Source organism: Pyrgilauda ruficollis, unplaced genomic scaffold (genome assembly GCF_017590135.1).
Source record: "Pyrgilauda ruficollis isolate IOZ18807 unplaced genomic scaffold, ASM1759013v1 scaffold55, whole genome shotgun sequence".
NCBI classification, from domain to species: domain Eukaryota; kingdom Metazoa; phylum Chordata; class Aves; order Passeriformes; family Passeridae; genus Pyrgilauda; species Pyrgilauda ruficollis.
Genome location: NW_024527155.1, coordinates 6,312,732 through 6,333,220, shown reverse-complemented (window position 1 = coordinate 6,333,220; position 20,489 = coordinate 6,312,732). Strand labels below are relative to the sequence as shown.

Genomic DNA, 20,489 nt, shown 5'->3' with positions numbered 1-20,489 from the left:
TAATACTGTATCCAGAGATGCTGTGGTACAGTATTGGCTTCAAGTTATCCAGGAACCCACTGCATTACCAGAATGGATACCTGCACAAACAGGAAACCTGCTCCTCTCCAAGCAGTGCTTGTCTTTGTATTTCTTGGGGAGGCTGTTCCTAGGCCTACTGGAAAAGCAAGGAATTCCTTATAAGATCACAGGGTGGAAAACAACCCATTATTTATAAAGCTGGCAGCCAGCAGCATTCAGTGGTGGAAGGGAGGCTCTAGGGGTGGGGGCCTGGTGACTTCTGACGCTGCACACATGAAAACAAACCTTGTGGCTGATAGATTTGTTTTTATTATCATAGAACAGATGAACTAAAATAAGCCAACAATATAATTTTATGCCAACAGCCATCTTTCTAGCACAGGCGGTGACTGACTCAGTATACCCTTCTCCCCCTTCCCCGGGCCTCTGTTCAAGGGAAAGCAAATGGTGGTGACTCTTGCACATGGTTCTGGACTGCAGTGATCCTACTCCTGTTACCTGTGCAGGTGTGCCTGGGAAAAGAAGAGGCAGGGGAGCAGAGAAAAGAGTATATATGTTGTAGGAGCAATAAGCAGAAAGGTTTGTGGATCCTCTTGCACGTTCACACCTTGTGACCGAGTAGATGGGACAACTGGAGAATCTTGCCCACTTTCAACATGTAGCAAGCCCCTAGTTGCTACTCTAGTCAAGCCAGGAGTTTCTTCCCATTCCAAGCTAACAAAGGGCAAGATGCACTCAGTAGGGGAGCTTTTGGCAGGGTAAGGGGCAGTCTATGTAAAACCAAACCAAAAAACCACCCCCATCCCACCAAAAAATCCCCCAAACAAACCTGCATTTTAAGCCACTTCAAAGTAAAAGTTACTTCTTATAATATAATAGATACTTTTTAAATGGCAGGACCACCATCCTAGAAAGACCAAAGGGCTTGCACTCAAGACCAAAGAAAGAAAAATAGAAAACCAACCAACCAAACAAAAGGAGAAAAAAAACCAAAAAACAAAAAACCAAGAGTGGCCCCACTCTCAAGCTTGGCTCTTCTCTAAAAACAGCACTCATCATCCATCTGAATAGGTAAAAGGAGGAGTGGACAGAAAATAAAATAAAATTGGTGCAACTTCTCGCCGGCTGGCGCATGAACCCAAAGCTCCGTACAGCCCCGTACGACTGCGCGTCCTGCGTGGCAGCATCTCTGCGGTCAGCTTTCATCACTGTATATGCCGGTATGTATATCTGAACATATACATACACATACACACAATAGATTATACTGTTTGTAATGTTAGTGTGGGTCCAGGAGGAGGGCTCATCTCTCTTTCACGTGGTTCTGTGCTCCTGCGCTGTTGCTGCTCCCGTTGCCGCTCCCGTTACTGCTGCTCCCGCTGCTGCTGCAGAGGACCTCCGTGAGGTCATCCATGATGGTGGTCTCTTTAGGGTCCACGAGGTTGAACTCCCTGATGAATAGGATAAAGTGTGTGTAGAGTGTGTTTAAATGTCCGTGCAGCTCCAGTGCCAAAGTCTCCTTAAAGTGTGAGGAGTAGATATGGGCCAGCACATGGAACAGGTACTTGCAGATCTTCTTCACTAGGGACTCGAATGAGTTTGGGAATTCCTTGCCTGAAAGGAAGATGAAGAAACACCATGATAGCACCAGCTCCTCACTGTCAGCCCCACAGCAGCAGCTGGGTAAGAGCAACCAGCCCAACTTACACAGCAAACAACCTGAGGGCCCTGTGGCACATCACCCTCTTTTGACAGGAATATGGGGGACAAGGCTAAGGCAGTATTATGCATTTTCATTTCAAGTTAAATTTTAAACCTTAAGGGCTCAAAAATCAGGCAGCAAGCGTAGTTGTTCTCTAAAGCCACTACCTTTTTTGTTACTAGTTGTAAAAATGAGAGGTTCTTCTATATCCTTATCTATTTTGTCCAGGAGTGGGTTTTCCCCTGGAACACTAATTCAGAGATCCTAAAACGGAAGCCAAGCCACATGGGCCTTGGTGGTGTATGGCAGTTTGTACATAACTTTATATAACATGTTCTCTTGAACATGCTGAAATTCTATCAAAGGGGAAAGAAACTACCTCCTTCCAGATCAAACTGCTTGTAAGCAAAGGCTGCTAGCCTAATGCTTTCTGTACTGTAATGTCCTATATTGTAATGTTCTAGTTTCCCAATTACCTCTTGAAGTGGCTCCTGAAGCTAGCTGCTTTTAGTTCTGATTAAGCCCACCTACAATAGTTTCAAGTTTCTATTTTCTTCCCCTTAACCAAAGGCACTGCATGTAGCAATCTTGTTAGGATACAAATTTGAGTTAAAATTACTTTGCTATTGCTTTTCAGCTCTAAAAATCACATTCTTATTTAATCTTTGTATGAGAAAGGAGACTGCAAACATTCTGAGAGAATGCAGGGCCTTGGCAAAGAACGCAAGCCGCATTGCTGCAATCCAATTTATTACCCACATTTCTTAATGCATCGAGGCTCTAATGGAAATAGGAAAGCCACACAAAGGTTGAAGTTTGCTATCAGCAGACTGTATTGAACACATAAATGCTGACTGTTTTCAGAATTTTATCCTCTATAAATCCAGGCTAGATCATCTCAAAATGCCTGAAGAAAAAGGGGTACAGATGATGAGATACAGGCCAAGGGGTCAGGTTTGTGAGACTTTCACCCCAGTTCACACACCAAGAGGGTAAGTCTTCTTTTACTGCAAGAATCAACCAAAGTTATAATCTTCCTTAAAAAAAGAAACCCTAACAATCAAAACTACAAAAGAAACATGCAAAGAAAGAAAACTATATTTTAAAAAGCCAAACTAAAACCCATCAAACAAAAGTGAGAAATCTGTCTGGTATTCACACACGAGTGCCAGCTTTCACTTGACTGATGGCAGCCCCAAAGAGCCCAGGCAGCGGCCATACCGTATTTTGTTGGAAAGACGTCCTCATCTGTCACTAGTTTCTGCACCGAGCTCATGACGAAGTCAACGTACTGAGGAGCAGTGCACTTGATCTTCTTTCCCCGCTCATCATACCAGTAGTACTGTCTGTGGAGAGAAGGGACAGTGTCACCACATCACACTCTGCTCCTCAGCTACTCCTCCAAGGGGCTGTGTCCAAGTAATATAAAACAGCTGCTACAGAAGAGATTCACTTCTTTCTGCATGGAAGAACTTGAGCTTGTGTTGGCTGATTTTGTCTCCCTGTCCCTGATTTTGTCTCCCTGTTTCTGTCTGTCCCTGAGTGCAGGTGGCAGTACCAAGCACAGAAAGCCCTGCTGACAAGACTGCAAGGGGAGGAGCTCTGCTGAGAGAGTGAGAATATCCATGACAGGTTTACATACAGTCTGTAGAACTGTACAGGAAGGCATTACTGAGCTATATTTAAGGGGCAACAACACTGCACAGTGACAAACTGGTAAACTTCTGATGCTTAACATCAGAGAGCATAAACAAGTTCTGTAGTGCAATACTGTGAAACAGTCAGACGGTGGCTCCAGAACACCACCTTTCCAGCCTGGGGCTCTCCAGCACTGGCAGTGATTTCAGGTGCTCCAAATCCTCTTCCAAAATGCAACCAGGGGGAAGTTTTCAGGCCCCTTCTGCACATCCATACCAGTATGTGTTTGAACTCTGTTCCTTATGTTACAGTTACAGACTCCCCCAAACACCTGAATTTACACGTGATTCTGCCACCAGTGAATATTCCTGTTGGATCTTAACAGGAGATACTAGCCCTTCAAAAGCAACCATAATTCAATCAGTTAGGCATAATAATTTTGATTAACTGCAGCCATCCGTCAGCTGACAGACAATCTGAAGGCTACAAAACAACTAAATGTTTGTTCCTTTTTTTAAAAAAAAGTCATGGTTAATTAAAGCATCTCTAACTGTTACCAAGACCAGCTACCCACTTGATTCGGCAGTACAAAATGTTTTACAGATAAAGAATTCAGGAAAACACTTTTTAAGTTTTTATTCCTATGTCACATTAGACAAGCCTTGAGTTCCAGTTTATGAACTTTCTTCAAAAGGCTAAGCTCAAGACACAGTCCTAGATCATGATAGGGCTGATAAGAAATCTGTTGTACTGGCCTTCCCCAATGACACTGTTCACACCCCAAGCCGTATGAAAACAAGAGGAAGCTGCAGAAATAAGTAGAGGAGTTCAAGTTAGGAGAGGAAAGGCAACTGCAAAGTAGCTCTGCAAACATTAAGGTTTTAGAATTTTTCTTTCAGCTCCTTTTCACTATGTAGTATTTGGACACTCTGTCCTTTACTAGAGAGACAAGGATTGACTGCAAAATTTCGTAAAAAGGTGAGTGGGTGAAAACAGCAGGAGTCAAAAGTTCTTTTCAGAGCTATGTCAGGCATCAAACCCAGCACTTGGGCCCTTAGGCACAGACTGTGCTCTTCACCACTGCTCACTTCCTTTGTACAATCCACCTCTAAGGAATTACACAATGCAGTGCACCAACACAACCTTGTTTGCCAACTCCTGCAGTGAGAGACAGACCCAGGCAATTCAGCCTTATTTTGGGTCTTAAGACAGTGCTTGTCACCAGGAGCAGAGGCATGCTGCACCGTTCTACGCCACCAGCTCTCTCGTGCTCCAGGAATCCTCAACTGCAAGACAGGAAGCACAGTTTAGAGCTGCCCTTAGGTGCAAAACTGAGTGTTGATAATTGGGTTTTAGTCAAAAGAAACAATTTGGCAACTGTGCAAGTTCACTTATATTCTCATGTAAGTGAATAAATCTGCTCTAGCATCCCACTGCCTAGCCTTTCTGCCTTTCCTTGAAAATTAGCAAATTATTATGCAAAATTGGAATTAAACTGAAGAATCATTAACAGTAAGGGGATAACTACAAGGACTGTCCTGTTGATTAGAGTAATGTGTTTTCCTCATGTTTCAGGTGCTGTTGAACAGATTTCACAGCTCCCAGGGGAAGAGAGGAGTGAGCCCCTGACGTGCCATGAACATCTCGCACCTGGTACATGGCCTCCACCCACGCTGCAGTTATCTCCATGAGCAGGATAGGAGCAGTCTGGGGCCATGGAAGGGCTCACTTGGGCACAGAAGCCTAATTGCATTCCACCACTGGCGCTGTGACAGCACAGTCCCATATTAGGGAATGGATGGGAAGCAGAAAGGACAAGAGGATGAGACTTAAGGGCACTTTTCAAAAATTGCAGATTTAAATCTCCCCAGTATGGAGAGTATGAGGAATCGGCAGCTCTGTTCTAAATCCCAGGGAGAAATTACTATGGGTTTACCAGAGAAGAGCCTGTGATGCAAATAATGAAGCATAACACATGTGAAATCACAATACTGCATCTTAATATATGTATGTACTTTATCCCTTTTCCTCTAAAACATTCTGGGCTGGTGTTGATGACACAGAATCCAAGACAGAACAGGAGTTACACCAATATACAGGAAAGGCTTTTGGAAAAAGGGAAAAGCATATACAGTGGAAATTATTTTGCCTGGAAAGGAAGGAGAGACAGTCCTGGTAGAAATACCAAAAAACAGGCAACATGAAGAAAGAAGGATAGGAAGCCAGAGGCAGGAATATACTGCTTGTGAGCAGCTGGAATAGCTTTGATGGTTTCACAGGGGCTAAGCAGTGTTTGGATGGCAGAGAAGAGAAAGGAGGCATCATGTAAAATCATATAGCTGAGGGAACCTAAATGTAGGAAAATGTAAAACTTACAAATTTGAATTAAGCACTCTAGGAGGAAATCCCCTCCCTATGCAGAGACATTAAGGGCAAGGTAAACATGAGAAAGGAGACTAAGATTAGAAAAAAAGAGTGATAAGAGTTACCAATTAAGGGATTTCACTGGACAAAAACATTTTGGAAGGTGAGCTTCCTGAAAGTTTGCATTCATTTCTGCCTCAGGAGTTTTGTAGACTTATCCTTTTATGTACAGCACTTACATAGGTTCTTATTTATTATACTCACTGCAGCACTGAGGAGTTTTACCTAAATGTCAGCTAGAAAACCAGTTTATAGCTCAGGGTGCTTTAAAGCTGGTTTGTGTAATAATAAGCTATAAAGCATACTAAATTTTAACAGTAAATACTGTGTTAAAATATAGTACCTGCTTTACAACAAGTGATAAACACATTAATGAGCAAAATTAAGTAATTCCCAATGTTGTATTCATTCACCCTCATTAAAGTCTGAGGATAACTGGCCACTCTATGGTATTTCTCTTGGCATTATCCCACCTTGCCAGCAAATGCTTCCATCTGTTCTACACTGAGACTAAGTTTTGGTCAGATGTCTCCTAGTGACCGTAAGCAGAAATTCTCCTCCTTGCTGTGTGCAGATGGCTGTGCTATCTCATGTATCTGACAGAGGGCTGAAAGCTGCATCTGTCTGCAGTTTGTCACTTGGCTGCAGCTTCTCTCTGGTGTTAAAACCTTACCTCAAATATTTAACTTCAACCAGTGCTTATTGTGCCAGCAAATACTTTAAATTTAGGACTGGGTACTTGCAGTGCAATTTGAATGTCAAGTAACTTGACAAGCAACCAGTTCTCAGTAGTTACTTGAACATCTCAGCCATAAATAAAAAAGCCCTTCTTAGGCATGACCAGAATGGTGTGATCCAAAATGTATCATAAAGAACTCAGCAGGGAAAATATAAAAGTGGAACAGAATGCACTTTCATATGGAACTACCCAAGAAATCGGCGTGGGAAACAATGGCAAACTGCACTTCAACTCCAAGGTACTGCAATTCTATGGCAATCTTATAAAGCCAGATGGTATTTTATTCCAAAGGAGAGCAGCAAACAGATCATGGCCACAGAAGGCTAAGCCTGCAGTGTCCATCAGGTTAATCAGGAACTGACACCAGCGTTGAGGTGTCTCTATACACTGGAGACAGGTCCAAGGCACAACAAGCCACAGCAACTGGTGCTTCTCCAACACAACAAGCACATCGTCAGCTTACCAGAGCTAGGAAAGGCAGAACAAAAAGATCAGGATCTGGAGAACACAATTATGAAAGGGGCCCACAAAGCTGAACTGTGCTGAGGTGTGTAGGCAGCTGATCTCACCTTGGTGGCTTTTTCACAGACCCACACACTTGCTAGAAGCAAGCAGCCTCCAGTTTGCAAATGTGAATCAGCCACCTGCCCCCAAGTACAGGAAGGTACTGAGGTTGTTATGATTTAGCTACACACAAGACATTTCAAGTGCTTCACCCAAGTGTAGACATGCTTCCTGTTATTCCCAAACAGCACAATTTTTCAGTTTTCCAAAACAAAGGATAGGAACATTCTGCTATCAGTCCCTACCACTAAAAATACAGGCTACAGCTGCAGTTGCCTACAGGCAACTTCCTCTCTTTATTCTGCAGCACAAGGTGCTTACAGAGAACTCTTGTTAAAGGCTCACTAGAGCAGAATGGAGCAACACTAATGCAGGTTCCCAATCACCACCTCCTTTTAGCCACTATTTCCCACCAGCCAAGTGGATAAACAGTTGAACTCTGTGCTTGGGACTGCCAGTGCTACATCAGGAATTTAAACATGAGCATGCTTGGGAACAAGAATCAACAAAATACTCATCTTACTGCTCACCATTTCTTATTTGGAGACAGGCTGTCTCTGTTTGATAAAATCTGGGTCCAGCAGAGATTTATTACTTTCTCTTCCAGCTTGGTTTCAAAGTCTCTAGCATGGCATTTAACTCTCTGACAGTTACCATTCCACCTTCTACATGCAAAAATACCCTCCATACACTTTGCATGTTTTTAAGTGCTCTCAAAGAAAGCCCCTGATATTCATTTCAAGTCTACAAGATAGGCCAGTGCATTAAGCAAGGCTTTCCTTCAAAGAATTATGTAATGACTGCCAGAGATACAATATAGAGGTTCTGTTGCATACATTCCCTGGGACGTTGTTTGATGTACTATGACTTACTGCTCAGCTGTCTCTTTTAAAATCCATCTCAAGTAAATTAATCCCAGGAAATGCAAGAGGAGGGAAGAAAAGGACTATCAACACATGTTGGAGGGAAAAACCCAAAACACAACAGGCATATTCATACCTGACTGGACTGTGCTCATCAGGAGCAGAAGTTTATTTTAACTTTTTTTATATTCCCACTGTCCAGTAACACTACAAAGCTTCCTCTCAGAACTAACTGCTAGTCAGTGTTAAAGTCTTCAAAGTTCTAGAGGCAGAAAAATGCCAAACCAAAAAGTTTTCCTTACTCTTGCAAAGCTGCCACTTGTGTCCTCTGTGCCCAGGGGCTCAGGCAGAGAGAGCCTGTGGCTCATGTCAGGCTAGAGGTTATCCACCAGCAGCCTGGAGCTGTGTCAGCATTCCAGCTCTCAGAAGCACTCTCTGAGGTTTTCACAACTCACCTCTCCTGCCCTGCTGTCCCTGGAACCCCAGCACTGTAACCAGAACGGACAGTCCTGCCCTGCCCTAGCTCAGGAGCACACTGTGCAGGTACTTCAGGGCTGAGCTCTGCGTGGCAGGGGCACAACAAAGGACATGGGGACCTGTGGCTCAGCCAGGTGACACTCAAGAGAGACAGCAGGAGCTGACAACCCCAACCCCGAGGCTTTTTCAGCCATGAGAGTTTGGGGCTTTGTTTGGGGCCCCAATTGGAGGCACTGGATTGAGCTGTTAGGAGGTTATTTAGTTACTGTACCAAGTGAATTTTGAGGATCTGGATACCTGGGACTCTGCTATGGAAAATCTGGATCAAGCCAGTAAGAAAAGCTTGTCTGAGGGAGTGTGGGGTGTGTAGCTGTGAAGGGGCCCTGGTCCCAGCTCACGACTGACTGCCATAGTGGTTCCTGCATGGTCAGACAAGGAAGGTTCCTTAACACCCTCCTTTCCCTCTCCCCCAGGCACACAAATGGTCATCTGCCCCTCTGATCTGACCTTATAAAGCCAGCTTAGAGCACTCAGAGATTCTCATCCTTCTAGTCCTCCACAAAAAAAGATTTCCACCACACTTCCCTGCTGAAGAAGAGAACAGGATGCACAGCTGACGCATTCTCAACAAGTAGAGACCTGCTGTAAAACACTTGCCCGGTGCCATCCAGTACCAATATCCTCCCCCAGGAGACTCTGAAGACATGGAAACCTTGCACATGTAATAAATGAAAATACTGACTTACGTATTGCACACTGCCATGGTCTGACATGACTCTCCTGTACAGAATTCTGAGATTGTACTATACTGTAAGTTGATGTGATGAAAGAAAGTTGTTGCTGAAAAATAAATGAAGGAAAGAAATTCAGAAGTAAAATACTTTCAAACTGGTTATCCTCCAGACAATTATTTAAATACAGCAAGTGAAACAACCTCAGTCTTCAGCTTGCATACAAATTTAAACATGATTTAGCTAAATGAGCCTAATGATGAACTGCAAAACAAAGAGGTACACAGAATGAAAGCTCTTGTTTTGATTTAACATGAAAGCACCATGATGCATTTGCTCTTATTACTCACAAAGCAGCAAGACTGGAAAGTGTCTCCGTCATCAGCCTCACCTTTACAGCAGAATACTCTCCTATAAGCTGAAGGCAAACAATTTGCTACATTCTTTTGAACTCAGACTTAAAATCCACAGTGGCTAGAAAACAGCACTATTAGTTTTCAAAACACGTCTCCCTGTAAAAACAACCAGCATGAAACCTAGTACACTTCCACTTTTTAAAAATCTCCTGAGATAATTTAGCTTCTTAATACTTCTCACGGGGCACCTCACTTTTCTTAATGAGTCTCTATAAACTTTCCCAGTGTGCAGTTTAAAGTAGTTTCTTGCTACTACCACACACTGTTGAAAACATAAACAAGAGTGGGCCATAGATGCAGGTGAGGACAGGCAGGAGTAGCCCAGGAAAGTACAGCAAATCAGGGCTGAAGCGCACAGGTACAGCATTCAGTCACAGTAGCTGGTCACATCTCTGAATTTCAGCCTGTCTGCTGTTGAAATCCACAGTAATTCCACCAAAATTTGGAAGGAGTGGGGAGGAAAAAAATCTGACCAAAATACTTCACAACTTCTGGCTTTAGGCGTAAGTTGCTTTACATATAAGTCTTTAGAAACTCCTTTTTTACAATGCTTCTGGAAGATCAGTAGCTGGAGTCAGAAACATGCAGAACCAGCCAGTTTAGCAAGCAGTCAACGGGCATTTTGATGGTTCTGCAAAGAGCATCCAAAACTGCAGTGCCCTCAGTGCCACAGGGAGGGGGCTGGAAGGAGGAAATGCATCAAGGCTTTCATGCTGCTGAGCACAGCTGGGCTGTGCGTGAGACAGCTTAATTACCACTCAAGGTATAATGACATGCATTACACAGTAAGCATAAATAGTCACTAAGTGTTTTTCTAAGCACTGGAAACAGCAAAAAGAGTGAATGAATGGCCTCTTGAGGATGGGCAGCAAGCTCAGAATTGTACGAACATAATACTCACTGTTGCTGGCAAGCCACTCGTTGAGGTCTATTTCCCGTGGTAACATCACTAGTTCCTTAAATTCGAAGTCGGTAATTCTGGATTTTGTGTATTCTGGCTCTAGGTAAAGTTTCTTCTCTTCTGGTGCTGGCTTCTTACCATTTGGCTTTCCCTTGGACTTCCTGCAAAAGATTAAAAAAAAAAAAAAAGAAGTGGGGTTAGTTCTACTGTTGAACAGCTACAGAAACCTGAAAGCAGCTGGTTCGTCTGAACTCCTGTATTTGCCTTTGCACTGCTCCTCCTGCATTCCCTTCCCAGCAGCTTCATTTTGCTGCTCCATCCCTCCTGCCCTTTGGCCAGATGAGATTGCAAACTCCTGGGAGAGCACTGGTCTCTCCTCAGGCCTGCGAACAGTGGTGACAGCAGGACAGCTCTGTGCCTGAAGGAGCCAAATGAGGACCAACAACCTGCTGCATCACACAGTTCCTGGTCACCTGCAGAACAGGAGTCTGGGAAACAGCAAACCTGGCTGCTGCAAAAGATAGCTGGAAAAGCTGGTGCTGCTCATTCAAAGCCTACAGCATTCCTTGCTCTCTAGCCCCATCAGAAGCCTTCTTAAGTGAACATGTGTGACTCCAGCTAAAAGCAGTGATAACCACAAAAATACCTGTTTTCTCAGTTCTAGGGTTACCTGGGACAGAACAAGCTGAGTTCATGTTTTTCTGGAAACCCTTGGAAATGTAGTGCATTTATGAAATAACCTTCCATTTGGATTTAGAAAAGCACAGAAATCACATTCCATAAAAAATGCTTATCTCCATGGCATATTGTGACTTTTCATCTCCCATCTGTAAAGTGTTTGCTGTAATCACTAGACTGTACTGCTCCTCTCTCTTGTTTTTTAAATAGGCTCTCAACCCAATCCTGGACCAGGGATTCAGTAGGAAGGACAGTGGGTCAAGCACTTTGGTCTTTTAGGCTACGTGGTCAAACATCCATGTGTTCCTACAGTTAAAAAATCCACCTAAGCAGAGATGGAAGATCTATTTAATAATGGTGAGGCACAATCATAGGACAATACTTGCTGTCCATTAGAATATAAAAACAAGGAAGAGATGCCAGCTCTTTTTTAATGTCAGGCTGTTTTCCTTGAAATGATTTTTAAGGATCTGTAAAGCCAAGACAAGCCCACCTTTGCAGATGACTGCATAAAGTTTGCTGTCAAAACCCATTGAGATCTCATCCAAAGGAAACAGACCTCACACTTTGGCTCTTAACACACTTAAATAATCTTCCAACTGTGTTCCTGTCTGAGACACATGCAGGCTTAATTTTTGTTGTGAGGATATGATACACATCTTTCCTGGAATGGTGTTTGAAGTCTCAGTGCTCTTCTTAAAGGAAATACGATCACTCCGTTTTCTCTCTTCATGGGCTCTTTACTGATCTGTTTATTAAACCCATCTTCAGAAAGATTAATAATCCACATAATCCCTTCTGGAGCAGGGAGAGACCGAGATGTGCCTTCCGCAGGAAAGCAGCACTTTAACTTTGGTCACCAGCACTGCCAGTGCTCACTGTCTTAAACTTGTGTCACATGTCTCTCTAAACAGTAAATTAAGACTAGAGGGACGTCAGAAAGGCCAGCATGAAGGAAAACCAAGGAAAACTTGGTGACAGCAGCACAATATACCCTTACAGCCTCAGGATGTATTTACAGAGATGTGCAGAAAGCACTGCAGCAGGTGTCTGGCAGGGAGCAGATGGTCACACCTTTTTTCCTATGTTAATGAGAAAGGTGGGCTTCATGGTTTAAGAGGGGATGCCTGTGACATATTTTTTAAATAACACAACATAGAACATCTTTCTAAAGAATACAAATACAGAATGAAAATAAAGTAAAGGACTAATTGTCATAGCTGCTCCACAAGGGGATGTTTTAGGACATGAGAATCAGTTGTTCCTCGGTGCAAGGCTCTTAATACAGAGGGGTTACTTGGTTAGATAACAGTTCCTGGTTGTCAGACTATTTCTGTCTTCAAACCCTTGCATTTGCTACATTTAGTGGTTTCTGGGTTTAGTTAGGCTGGGGAGGGAGGGAGGGAGCCAGAAGGCAGGCATTCAAGGATAAATTGATTGTTTTTTTTTTTTTTTTTAAGTTAAATTATAATTCTAGTAACAGTCATGCAGAAAATACCCTCAGCTTCTGAGACTGGTTTGACAAACCACATCAACCACAACTGGGGAAAAAAGTTATCAGTGAGAAGTAGTTTGGATAGAGATTCTGTCTTTGCTGTAGTTCATGATAATTAAACCAAGGGCCCCAGGTTAGGGCTGTGCCACATCAGCTAAGAGCAGTCTTCTGTAAGGAGGAGGAGGAGGGAAGAGAGACAAAGAGGTCAAAGACAGTCTGTCAGATTCAGGCTGTGGAGGGAAACCACAGAAGGAAGCAAGACACACGAGACTGAGGCAAGCCTTCCATCACATGGGAATGGGTGGGGTGTACCTCATCCTCACTGCAGCATCTCTTCCCTATTTCAAGAGAATAAACAAAAATTCAACACTAAATATATTTCACAAGTTTGCTACTGCAAACAACTACATTGTCCTCTCATTTTCACATAAATGTCAATTCTCTGTTAGATCAGTACACGCAGCCACTTGGAGTCTTTTAAATAGATTGTCTAAGTCTTTCCACTTGCCTTGTGCTGGAACTGAAGCACTTCAAACAAAAGCTTCCTGAAAAATCCCATGCTCTGCCCCTTTCCAAAGCTTTGGCTTGGTTTAAAAAGAACTTCTTGGGTATCACCACAGAACTTGCAAAATACCCAGAATCTCTGCTATCAAAGGATTTATTCACACCACTGAAACCTGAATGTCAAATTGCCACGTGTAGCACAAACATCTTCTTAACCTTTTGCAGCTTCTGAGACCACAGCAAGACCACAGAAATTGTTTACACCAGCACATTTCCATTACCTGCACGCAGTGCAGCTGGGACACTACACGGCCCCAGTACTTTAAGTACAAACTAAAAAAAAAATCTAGCCTTAAAAATGTCATTTTGAACTGGGCCAGGTATCCCTCTCCAATTAGGCAGAACTTAGGTTCTAGTGACTTATTCAAATTAATTGAGTCATGCTCAGTCTAGGCTTTAAAACTGTGGCTTTAGTTTGGGAACTATCAATACTGGCCCATAGTGTAAAGCATTTTCTTTTTAAATTTACATAGCTGGAGCATACAACAGTATGAAAAAAAAACTGGTTTAGAAACACAATTACATATTATTAAGAATCAACCAAGAATACTTCCATATTCCTGATAAACCAAAGCTCATTAATTCACAATCCCCAGGATTACAAAATAGTGCAAAGTTTAGGAATAAACTTCCTTCCCCCTGCTCAGGTCTACATCCAAGCTCACTGCTGTTTCAAAAACCTGTTAAGAAAACACCAGCTGGACTCAACTCCAGGGGCAAGAAGTGAAACATCCATTACCTCCTTTCTGTGAGTTCTTCTCACCCAAGAAGAACTTAATCTTTCTTAATCTTTCACTTTATGTTTAAAGTACACAAATACAAAAAATTGTCAAGAACAGTAGTTTTACTGTTCTATTCAGGAAACACCAAAATTCATCACCTGCAAATGACTGTTTATTGGAAAACATAACTAAGTGTCATCTAAGACCACAAAAAGAGCAGAATTTTCAAAACACATCTATAGGCACTTCAAGTCCTGATTCAAGTTTACACAAGTCTTTATTCAAAAATCAGAGAATTCTGTTAAATTTGTCTTAACATGTTCATGCCACATCAACTGTATCACCCAAGCAGCTGCAGAAGTAGCTGTTATGCAGCAGTTTGGTGGTCTGTCCACAGCTTAGACAAGTCCTGCCTATCAGTACTTAAATACTAATTAAGGAACGAAACATCTTTAGAGATGAGACAGCACTCCACAGTTTTTACTGACAGGCAAACCAGAGTATAAACTAATTCCGCAGACAATACCCACGCTATGTCTGCCTCTGGTTTTAGGCACTCAATTGAACGTGGTGCCACGGGCCAAGTCACACCCAAAAATAAATTTCAGAGAGGGAAAAGTGATGGGAAATGGCAGAAGAGAGATGGCTTGCCTGAAGTCTTGGAAGAAGGTTCAGCAAACTGGCACCAGGCCAAGACTGTACAACACTAATGCTCCTGTAGCAGGGCTGCCATACTCAGCCTTGTGTCCAGCTAGAACACACATCAGCTGCAAGTTTGCCTGGATTTCGCTGGAGACAGGTAGAAGACACTCCACCAAGTGCCAGCCCACTGATGATTTTTTTTTCCCCCTAGTCTAACTGCTTTGTTAAGATCAAAGAAAATTGCCGATTTCCCAGCTTGCTTTCTTATCCCATGTCAGTTAATAAAGATCCTCCTCTAATCTTTCTCTGTCATTTCCTTCTTGATCAGATGCTCAGTAGTTTCTTGGTTTAAAAAACCCTGCACTTCAGAGCATCTTCAAAGCACCATCAAGGTTTAGTTTTAATACCACCAGGAAGTGTTATCCCCATTTCAGAGCAGACTGGCTGTAAGGTTCGAGGCTGATTCATGGTACAAATGCTAAAGATGTGCTTCTGTGTAAACCAACGTGGTTTGCTTGGAAAGAAGCACACATGAAGCAGTCTGATTTACCTGAAGGACCAGGGACTTAGTGTCTCCACATCCCAATGTGGATGTGCTTCATAACCTGATGTAGTTCACATCACTTAGGAGCTGTACCAGGCATCCATGGCTCTGGTCATGCACAGGATTTATTCCGAGGCTGATCACACAGAGGGAAGACAAATGATTTATTAAATGCCAAACTTCCCTAAACTGACCATGCTATTTTAGATTATCTCTACCAGTTCAAGATTCCTTTTTTTTCAGAGGAAACCAGCACAGCTAAAATAATTTCTTGCTGTCCCCAGCAAGCTGTGCAGCTTCTTAAATTGCATCTGAAACTGAAATCTCTTCAAGGACAACTGATAATACTTTGATTCCCCTTCTCCATCCTCCAAACCAAACTAACTGTCCTTTGGGATGAATGGCTGTTTACTTTTTCTTTTGGAAGTACATGTAATCAGTGGGTTTTCTCATTTTAGTCTGGCATATTAAAATGGAAATAAGAGTAACTTTAGAAAGTTAAAGAAGTTATTTTAAAAGCCTGTAGTGGTGATGACCAGAGCTGCAGGCAAAACTCCCATCACTCCCTCTGGATCATGCACCAGTTTCAGATTCCAACCAAATCTCAAACACTCCAATTTCCATTGGAAAATTTACAGAACAGGTCTGACAGGTCTCACACGGCAAATCTGTCTCTGTTTACAAACTTCTAAACTCACAAGCCATCTCAAGACTGTGAGGATGAAAATCACCATGGATCATGAACCTTACAGGCCAAAGACACATATTTTTGATTAATTTGGTGGGATTTTGTGGGCTTTTTTTAGCAACTGACCCTATGCCTTACACAAGGTTAACTGCTATAATCCTAGCAATCCCCACAAATTCAGAAGAGAGCAAGTCTCCACTGTTGCCACTCCAGCTGTGACATATTCCATTAGTGCTGATGAGAGTACAGCCCTGCAGTCCACAGCAATGCATGCAAAAAATTACAAAAAAAGAAAAAAACTGTTTTAAGGAGCATCAAAACCAAAGATGCCCACAGAAATATTATAAAATTATATTAAAAACTACACTCAAGGGTATGGGGGTCATTTTCTAGTAACTTAGCTTGCACTTTACGATTTGTATAGTTCACAATCTAGAAAAGTCTGGGTTTAAATGGTGCACTCCCAATCAGAACTTTTTACAGAGATTACTGTCTGGAACAGCAACACCATATTCCAAGTACACTGAACTAGCTGATACCTCAAACTATCTGGGGCTTTGATTTTTTTTATCCTGCAATTTTTTTATTTCTTTTTGAAGTGGTGTGTTTCAAAACATGCACCACTATATGAAGTGCTATAAAGTGAAGTAATCCTACCAAAACCTACTGTTTTAGCACTCTAAGGATGGGGGTTAGTTTCTTAAAAGACAAAATTAGAGAGGCAGTAAGACAACATTGTAGCAGTGTCCTTCAAGCCAAGCTTTACGAACACTGTTTTTACTCTTTCAGTGAATAAGGGCTTAGAATGCAGAATTAAAGCTGTACTGGATGTTTGCATTTTAGCTTCTCTCCTCTTCCCTTCCTTGGCTAGGGAGTCAAAGGGGATGTGAGTGGAACAGAAGAGGGAGTAAAACACATTAAGGCAAAACAATTCCAATATTCAAAGTCTCTCCCTCTAATGTACTCCCTTTTGCAGAAAGGAAAAACACAGTGATTTCAGCCATGCACAGAAGGCTACAGCTTTGTAAGGTAAACCAGGTCAGCTGCTCACAGACATACTTTTTACCTTTATAGGCTTTTTATGTGGCCCTTTACTGGAAAGAAATTATCAGTTAATTTCTGGTTACAAACATTCTGCGTAAGCAGGGGAGTCCTGAACCCATTCATAGCAGGAAGGAAACAGTTTTATGAGCTGAAATTTACGAGTCCAAGTGACAAGAACAATGAAGAAGCAGGTTACGCCAGTTCTTACGGGTCAGGAACAAACTCTTGAAGGCTGTCCAGTTTCCTACCCAGCAGCCCACTGCCTTTTCTCCTCAGTTAAGAGCAAGAACTGGAAACTTAGAAGGGTTACGGAGTTTAAATCCCTTCTTGGTAATTCAATGTCTTTGTTACTTGTACAGCATGCACAAAAAGGGGAATAACAGCTTCCTTCAAACATCAGTCAAGCTGCCCTTTCTTTGAGAACACTGCTAGAGATAATGTTTGTATTTCCCCTCTTTCTTTAAAACAGCACAAGATTAGCACCTCTGGAGGCTTTTTCTGCAATCCCATGTCCTGTTTTAACCCAGATCACTGCTTAGTCTTCAGCTGGAAATGCCACGTGACAGCACACCCAGAACACAAATCCTGGATGTACACATCCACGTTCAGGATTGGGAAAGAAAAGAACATCAGCATGGGAAAGGAAGCTGTGCAAGGTGTTGGAAAGCAAGTCCAAATCCCAGTGCAGCATTCAGTGCAATTGTTCACAGATTGCTGCGGACAGTGCTTTTCTCCAAGGCTGCAGAAGGGAAGGAGACCAAGCTTTTTAAGGCAGTCTCCATTCCAATCTCCTCTTGCCACAGGTCTCTGACAGACCCCTCTGACCTCAGCTTCATTCTTCCCCTCTCCTGCCCCGGGTCAGCTCCAGGGCTTGGTTGCTGCACAGGTCTAAGGGGGCTGTGCAGCATAAAGCATCTTTGGCAGCATTGCTGGCCCTGCTTCTTCATTTTTGTTCTGTTTTTAAAAGTTACTAATAGTTTATTTAAGAGGAGGAGGAAAGAAGAATGTACCCTACATGCCAGGGAAACTTTTTCTTCGGGATTCTCATAGTGGCTCTTTGCCTTAAAAGGGAATCTTTGCTTGGCCTCCGGATGCTCTGCTGTAAACAGTCGGTGCCAAGGCATGGCAGGCATGTTAAGGATGACAAGTGCCATAACATTATTTCATAATGCTGCTTCTCAACAGAAAGCCCAAAACATTCTGTAAGGCCAGACTGAGCTCCAGCTGGTGCTGCTGGAAAAGCAAGGAGAACGTGGGGCACCTGCACCATGCCACGTCTGGTACATCGGGCCTTTCTGTGCCCTTTTGTAGGACTCCCCACCCACGTGCTGGTGAAGGGGCTGGAGCACAAGTCTTACAGCGAACAGCTGACTGAGCTGGGCTTGTGTGACCAAGAGAAAAGGAGCCTCAGGCTACCTTACCACTCTACAACTACCTGAAAGGAGGTTGCAGCAAGAAATGGTCTCTTCCTAGGTCAAAATGGACAAGACAAAAGGAAATGGCCTCAAGGCTGTGTATTAGAAAAATTTCTTCACCAAAGAGTTATTAGGCACTGGAGCAGGCTGCCCAGGGAACTGGTGGAGTCACCATCCCTGGAAGTATTTATGACATGTGGATATGGTTTAATGGCAGACTCAATGACCCCAAGGGTCTTTTCCAAGCCAAGCAGCTATGATTCTTCTTACCTCCCTGGTACATCACCTCCCAGCACAAGCTGAGTGTTTGCCCACAGTGGTGTGTCAGAGGCACACTACCTCCCCTGCTGAGACTGCCAGGGTCCCCCACCTTGTCTCCAATGCAGCTCTGGGAAGAATGGCTGCAGAGGCAGGGCCAGGCACGCCACAGCTCAGCTAACGCTACAAAAATGTGCAGAGTGCATTCTTGTGGTAGAACACGCTGCACTGGAGTTCCCTTTCTTCCCTGGGCCTACCTGCCAGAACTCCTCCCCCAGACTGAACAGAGGTTTCCAGCTTCCTGACTGCATAGTCCTTGCCCTCTCCAGGTTCCCCTCCAGATAACACAACTGGGACACCAGGGAAGCCATGTCCAATGGGAAACAGATTATTTTTTTCTAGGAGCCCGTGATGTAATTTAAATGAAACAATTCACTAGAAAAAAGAAAATTACCCAAGCAATATGCAGTTGTTCTTCATTTTGAAATGTTCTCTTTTACCTTGGTGGCAAAAAGCCCTCACATATCCCAATCAGGAGGTACCAGCACAAGGGCTCAGCAAGATTCTTTTCTTCAGCAATTTACTACAATCCAGATTTCTGGTAATTTTTGGAATAGGAAATAAAAAGGACTAATTTTTCCTATTTTCAACATCTCTACATGGAGCCAAATAAAGTCTGTGGTAACAGAGATTCAGCAGGTCACAGACTAAGTGTTGTAACAATTGATTTACTCAATGCTTAGAACAAACCACACAGCAGAGCGCTGAGTCAGAGGTGCCCAAGTCCTGAGCCTGGGAATGACATGGAGTGGTGGCTTTTGTTTTTGTTGTTTTTAAGTCTCCAGCTGGCAAACTGTCTGAAAGGAAGCCAAAACTGAGCAGAAAGAGGGCAAACCCCAAATCCCTGCTTGAGAAGGCATCTCACAGTATATTCTCCTGTGCTTGTAATTCCTCCTCCCCTGGAATGGCACTCAGAGCAGATCCTGGTGTGGAGACAGGAGAGGCCACCCCATGCTGACTCTTTAGGACATCTCTGCCCAGCCATTCATCAGCTGAAAATGCAGGCTGGAGCTCTGATCTGGGCTTTGTCTTGTTAAACACACAGCTCATTTCATTCCTAAGGCAAACACTCCAAACCCATCAGGCCCATACACAATACCAAGATAAGGATGCTCCGGTATCCTTGCCGCCCTTAGAGGAAAAATGCCATTAGTATTCAAGCAACACAAATGCTTCCTGATCATCCTCCACTGGTAAATATACCCCCACACTACAGCCACACAGCAGGGCCCGGATTCATTTCAGCACAGGTATCTGCACATGGGAATGTTTACGTCTCAGCTAGTTCTCCAAGGACCTTTGGAAACCAGAAAAGATAAATAGTTCCTTCTCTAAAACAAAAAATACTGCAGTCCAAGGCAGGGATCTACAGCATACCTTACATTTCTCTAATTAAAACACACGGAGAAAGGAGAAAATTGGCTCTCAACTGAAAGCAGACCACGGCAGAGCCTGGTTGTTACATGTGCTGCAGTAGAAAGGTCACCCACAGAGCCTTGAGAACAAGTGATCTGCACCAAGACATGAAAGCAAATTTTGGAGTGGCTTTTAACACCTTTTTCACTCTGGGGAAGACAAATATAGATCTGTCAGGTATGTTATTATATTCAGAGCAGTATTTTTTCAGCAGACAATTTGAAACTCTGAAGGCCAGAAACGCTACCTGCAGAGAACAAGGAAAAACAATGTAATGGAAAAAAAAAGTTTTATCTCTCATTTGAAGTTGTTAAACTCTCCAAACTGAAATAAAAATTTAATGTACTGTAATAAAACCACAAAAATTTCTCAATTAAAATCTACTCCCTGTGTCTCTTCTGATACGTCTACTAATTTAATCAGTGATTTATTATCCTCTAATCTCCTATTGGAACACAGAGTTATTTTGACTTTTACGTCATTATTA

The 20,489-nt window shown here is 42.9% G+C and overlaps 1 protein-coding gene across 3 annotated transcripts in view; it reads right to left on the bottom strand.

The window, feature by feature from the left end:
* Positions 1 to 310: 310 nt before the first annotated feature.
* MOB2 (MOB kinase activator 2) overlaps positions 311 to 20,489 on the bottom strand; it is a 109,597-nt gene continuing 89,418 nt past the window's right edge. For all 3 annotated transcript variants that reach the window (XM_041481151.1, XM_041481150.1, XM_041481149.1), the window contains exons 2-5: positions 10,477 to 10,637; positions 9,175 to 9,268; positions 2,945 to 3,069; positions 311 to 1,635 (exon numbers count right to left, since the gene is read on the bottom strand). In XM_041481151.1, coding sequence (XP_041337085.1) covers positions 1,325 to 1,635; positions 2,945 to 3,069; positions 9,175 to 9,268; positions 10,477 to 10,637 — 691 coding nt within the window. In that variant the 3' untranslated portion in view covers positions 311 to 1,324. The remainder of the gene's footprint in view (positions 1,636 to 2,944; positions 3,070 to 9,174; positions 9,269 to 10,476; positions 10,638 to 20,489) is intronic.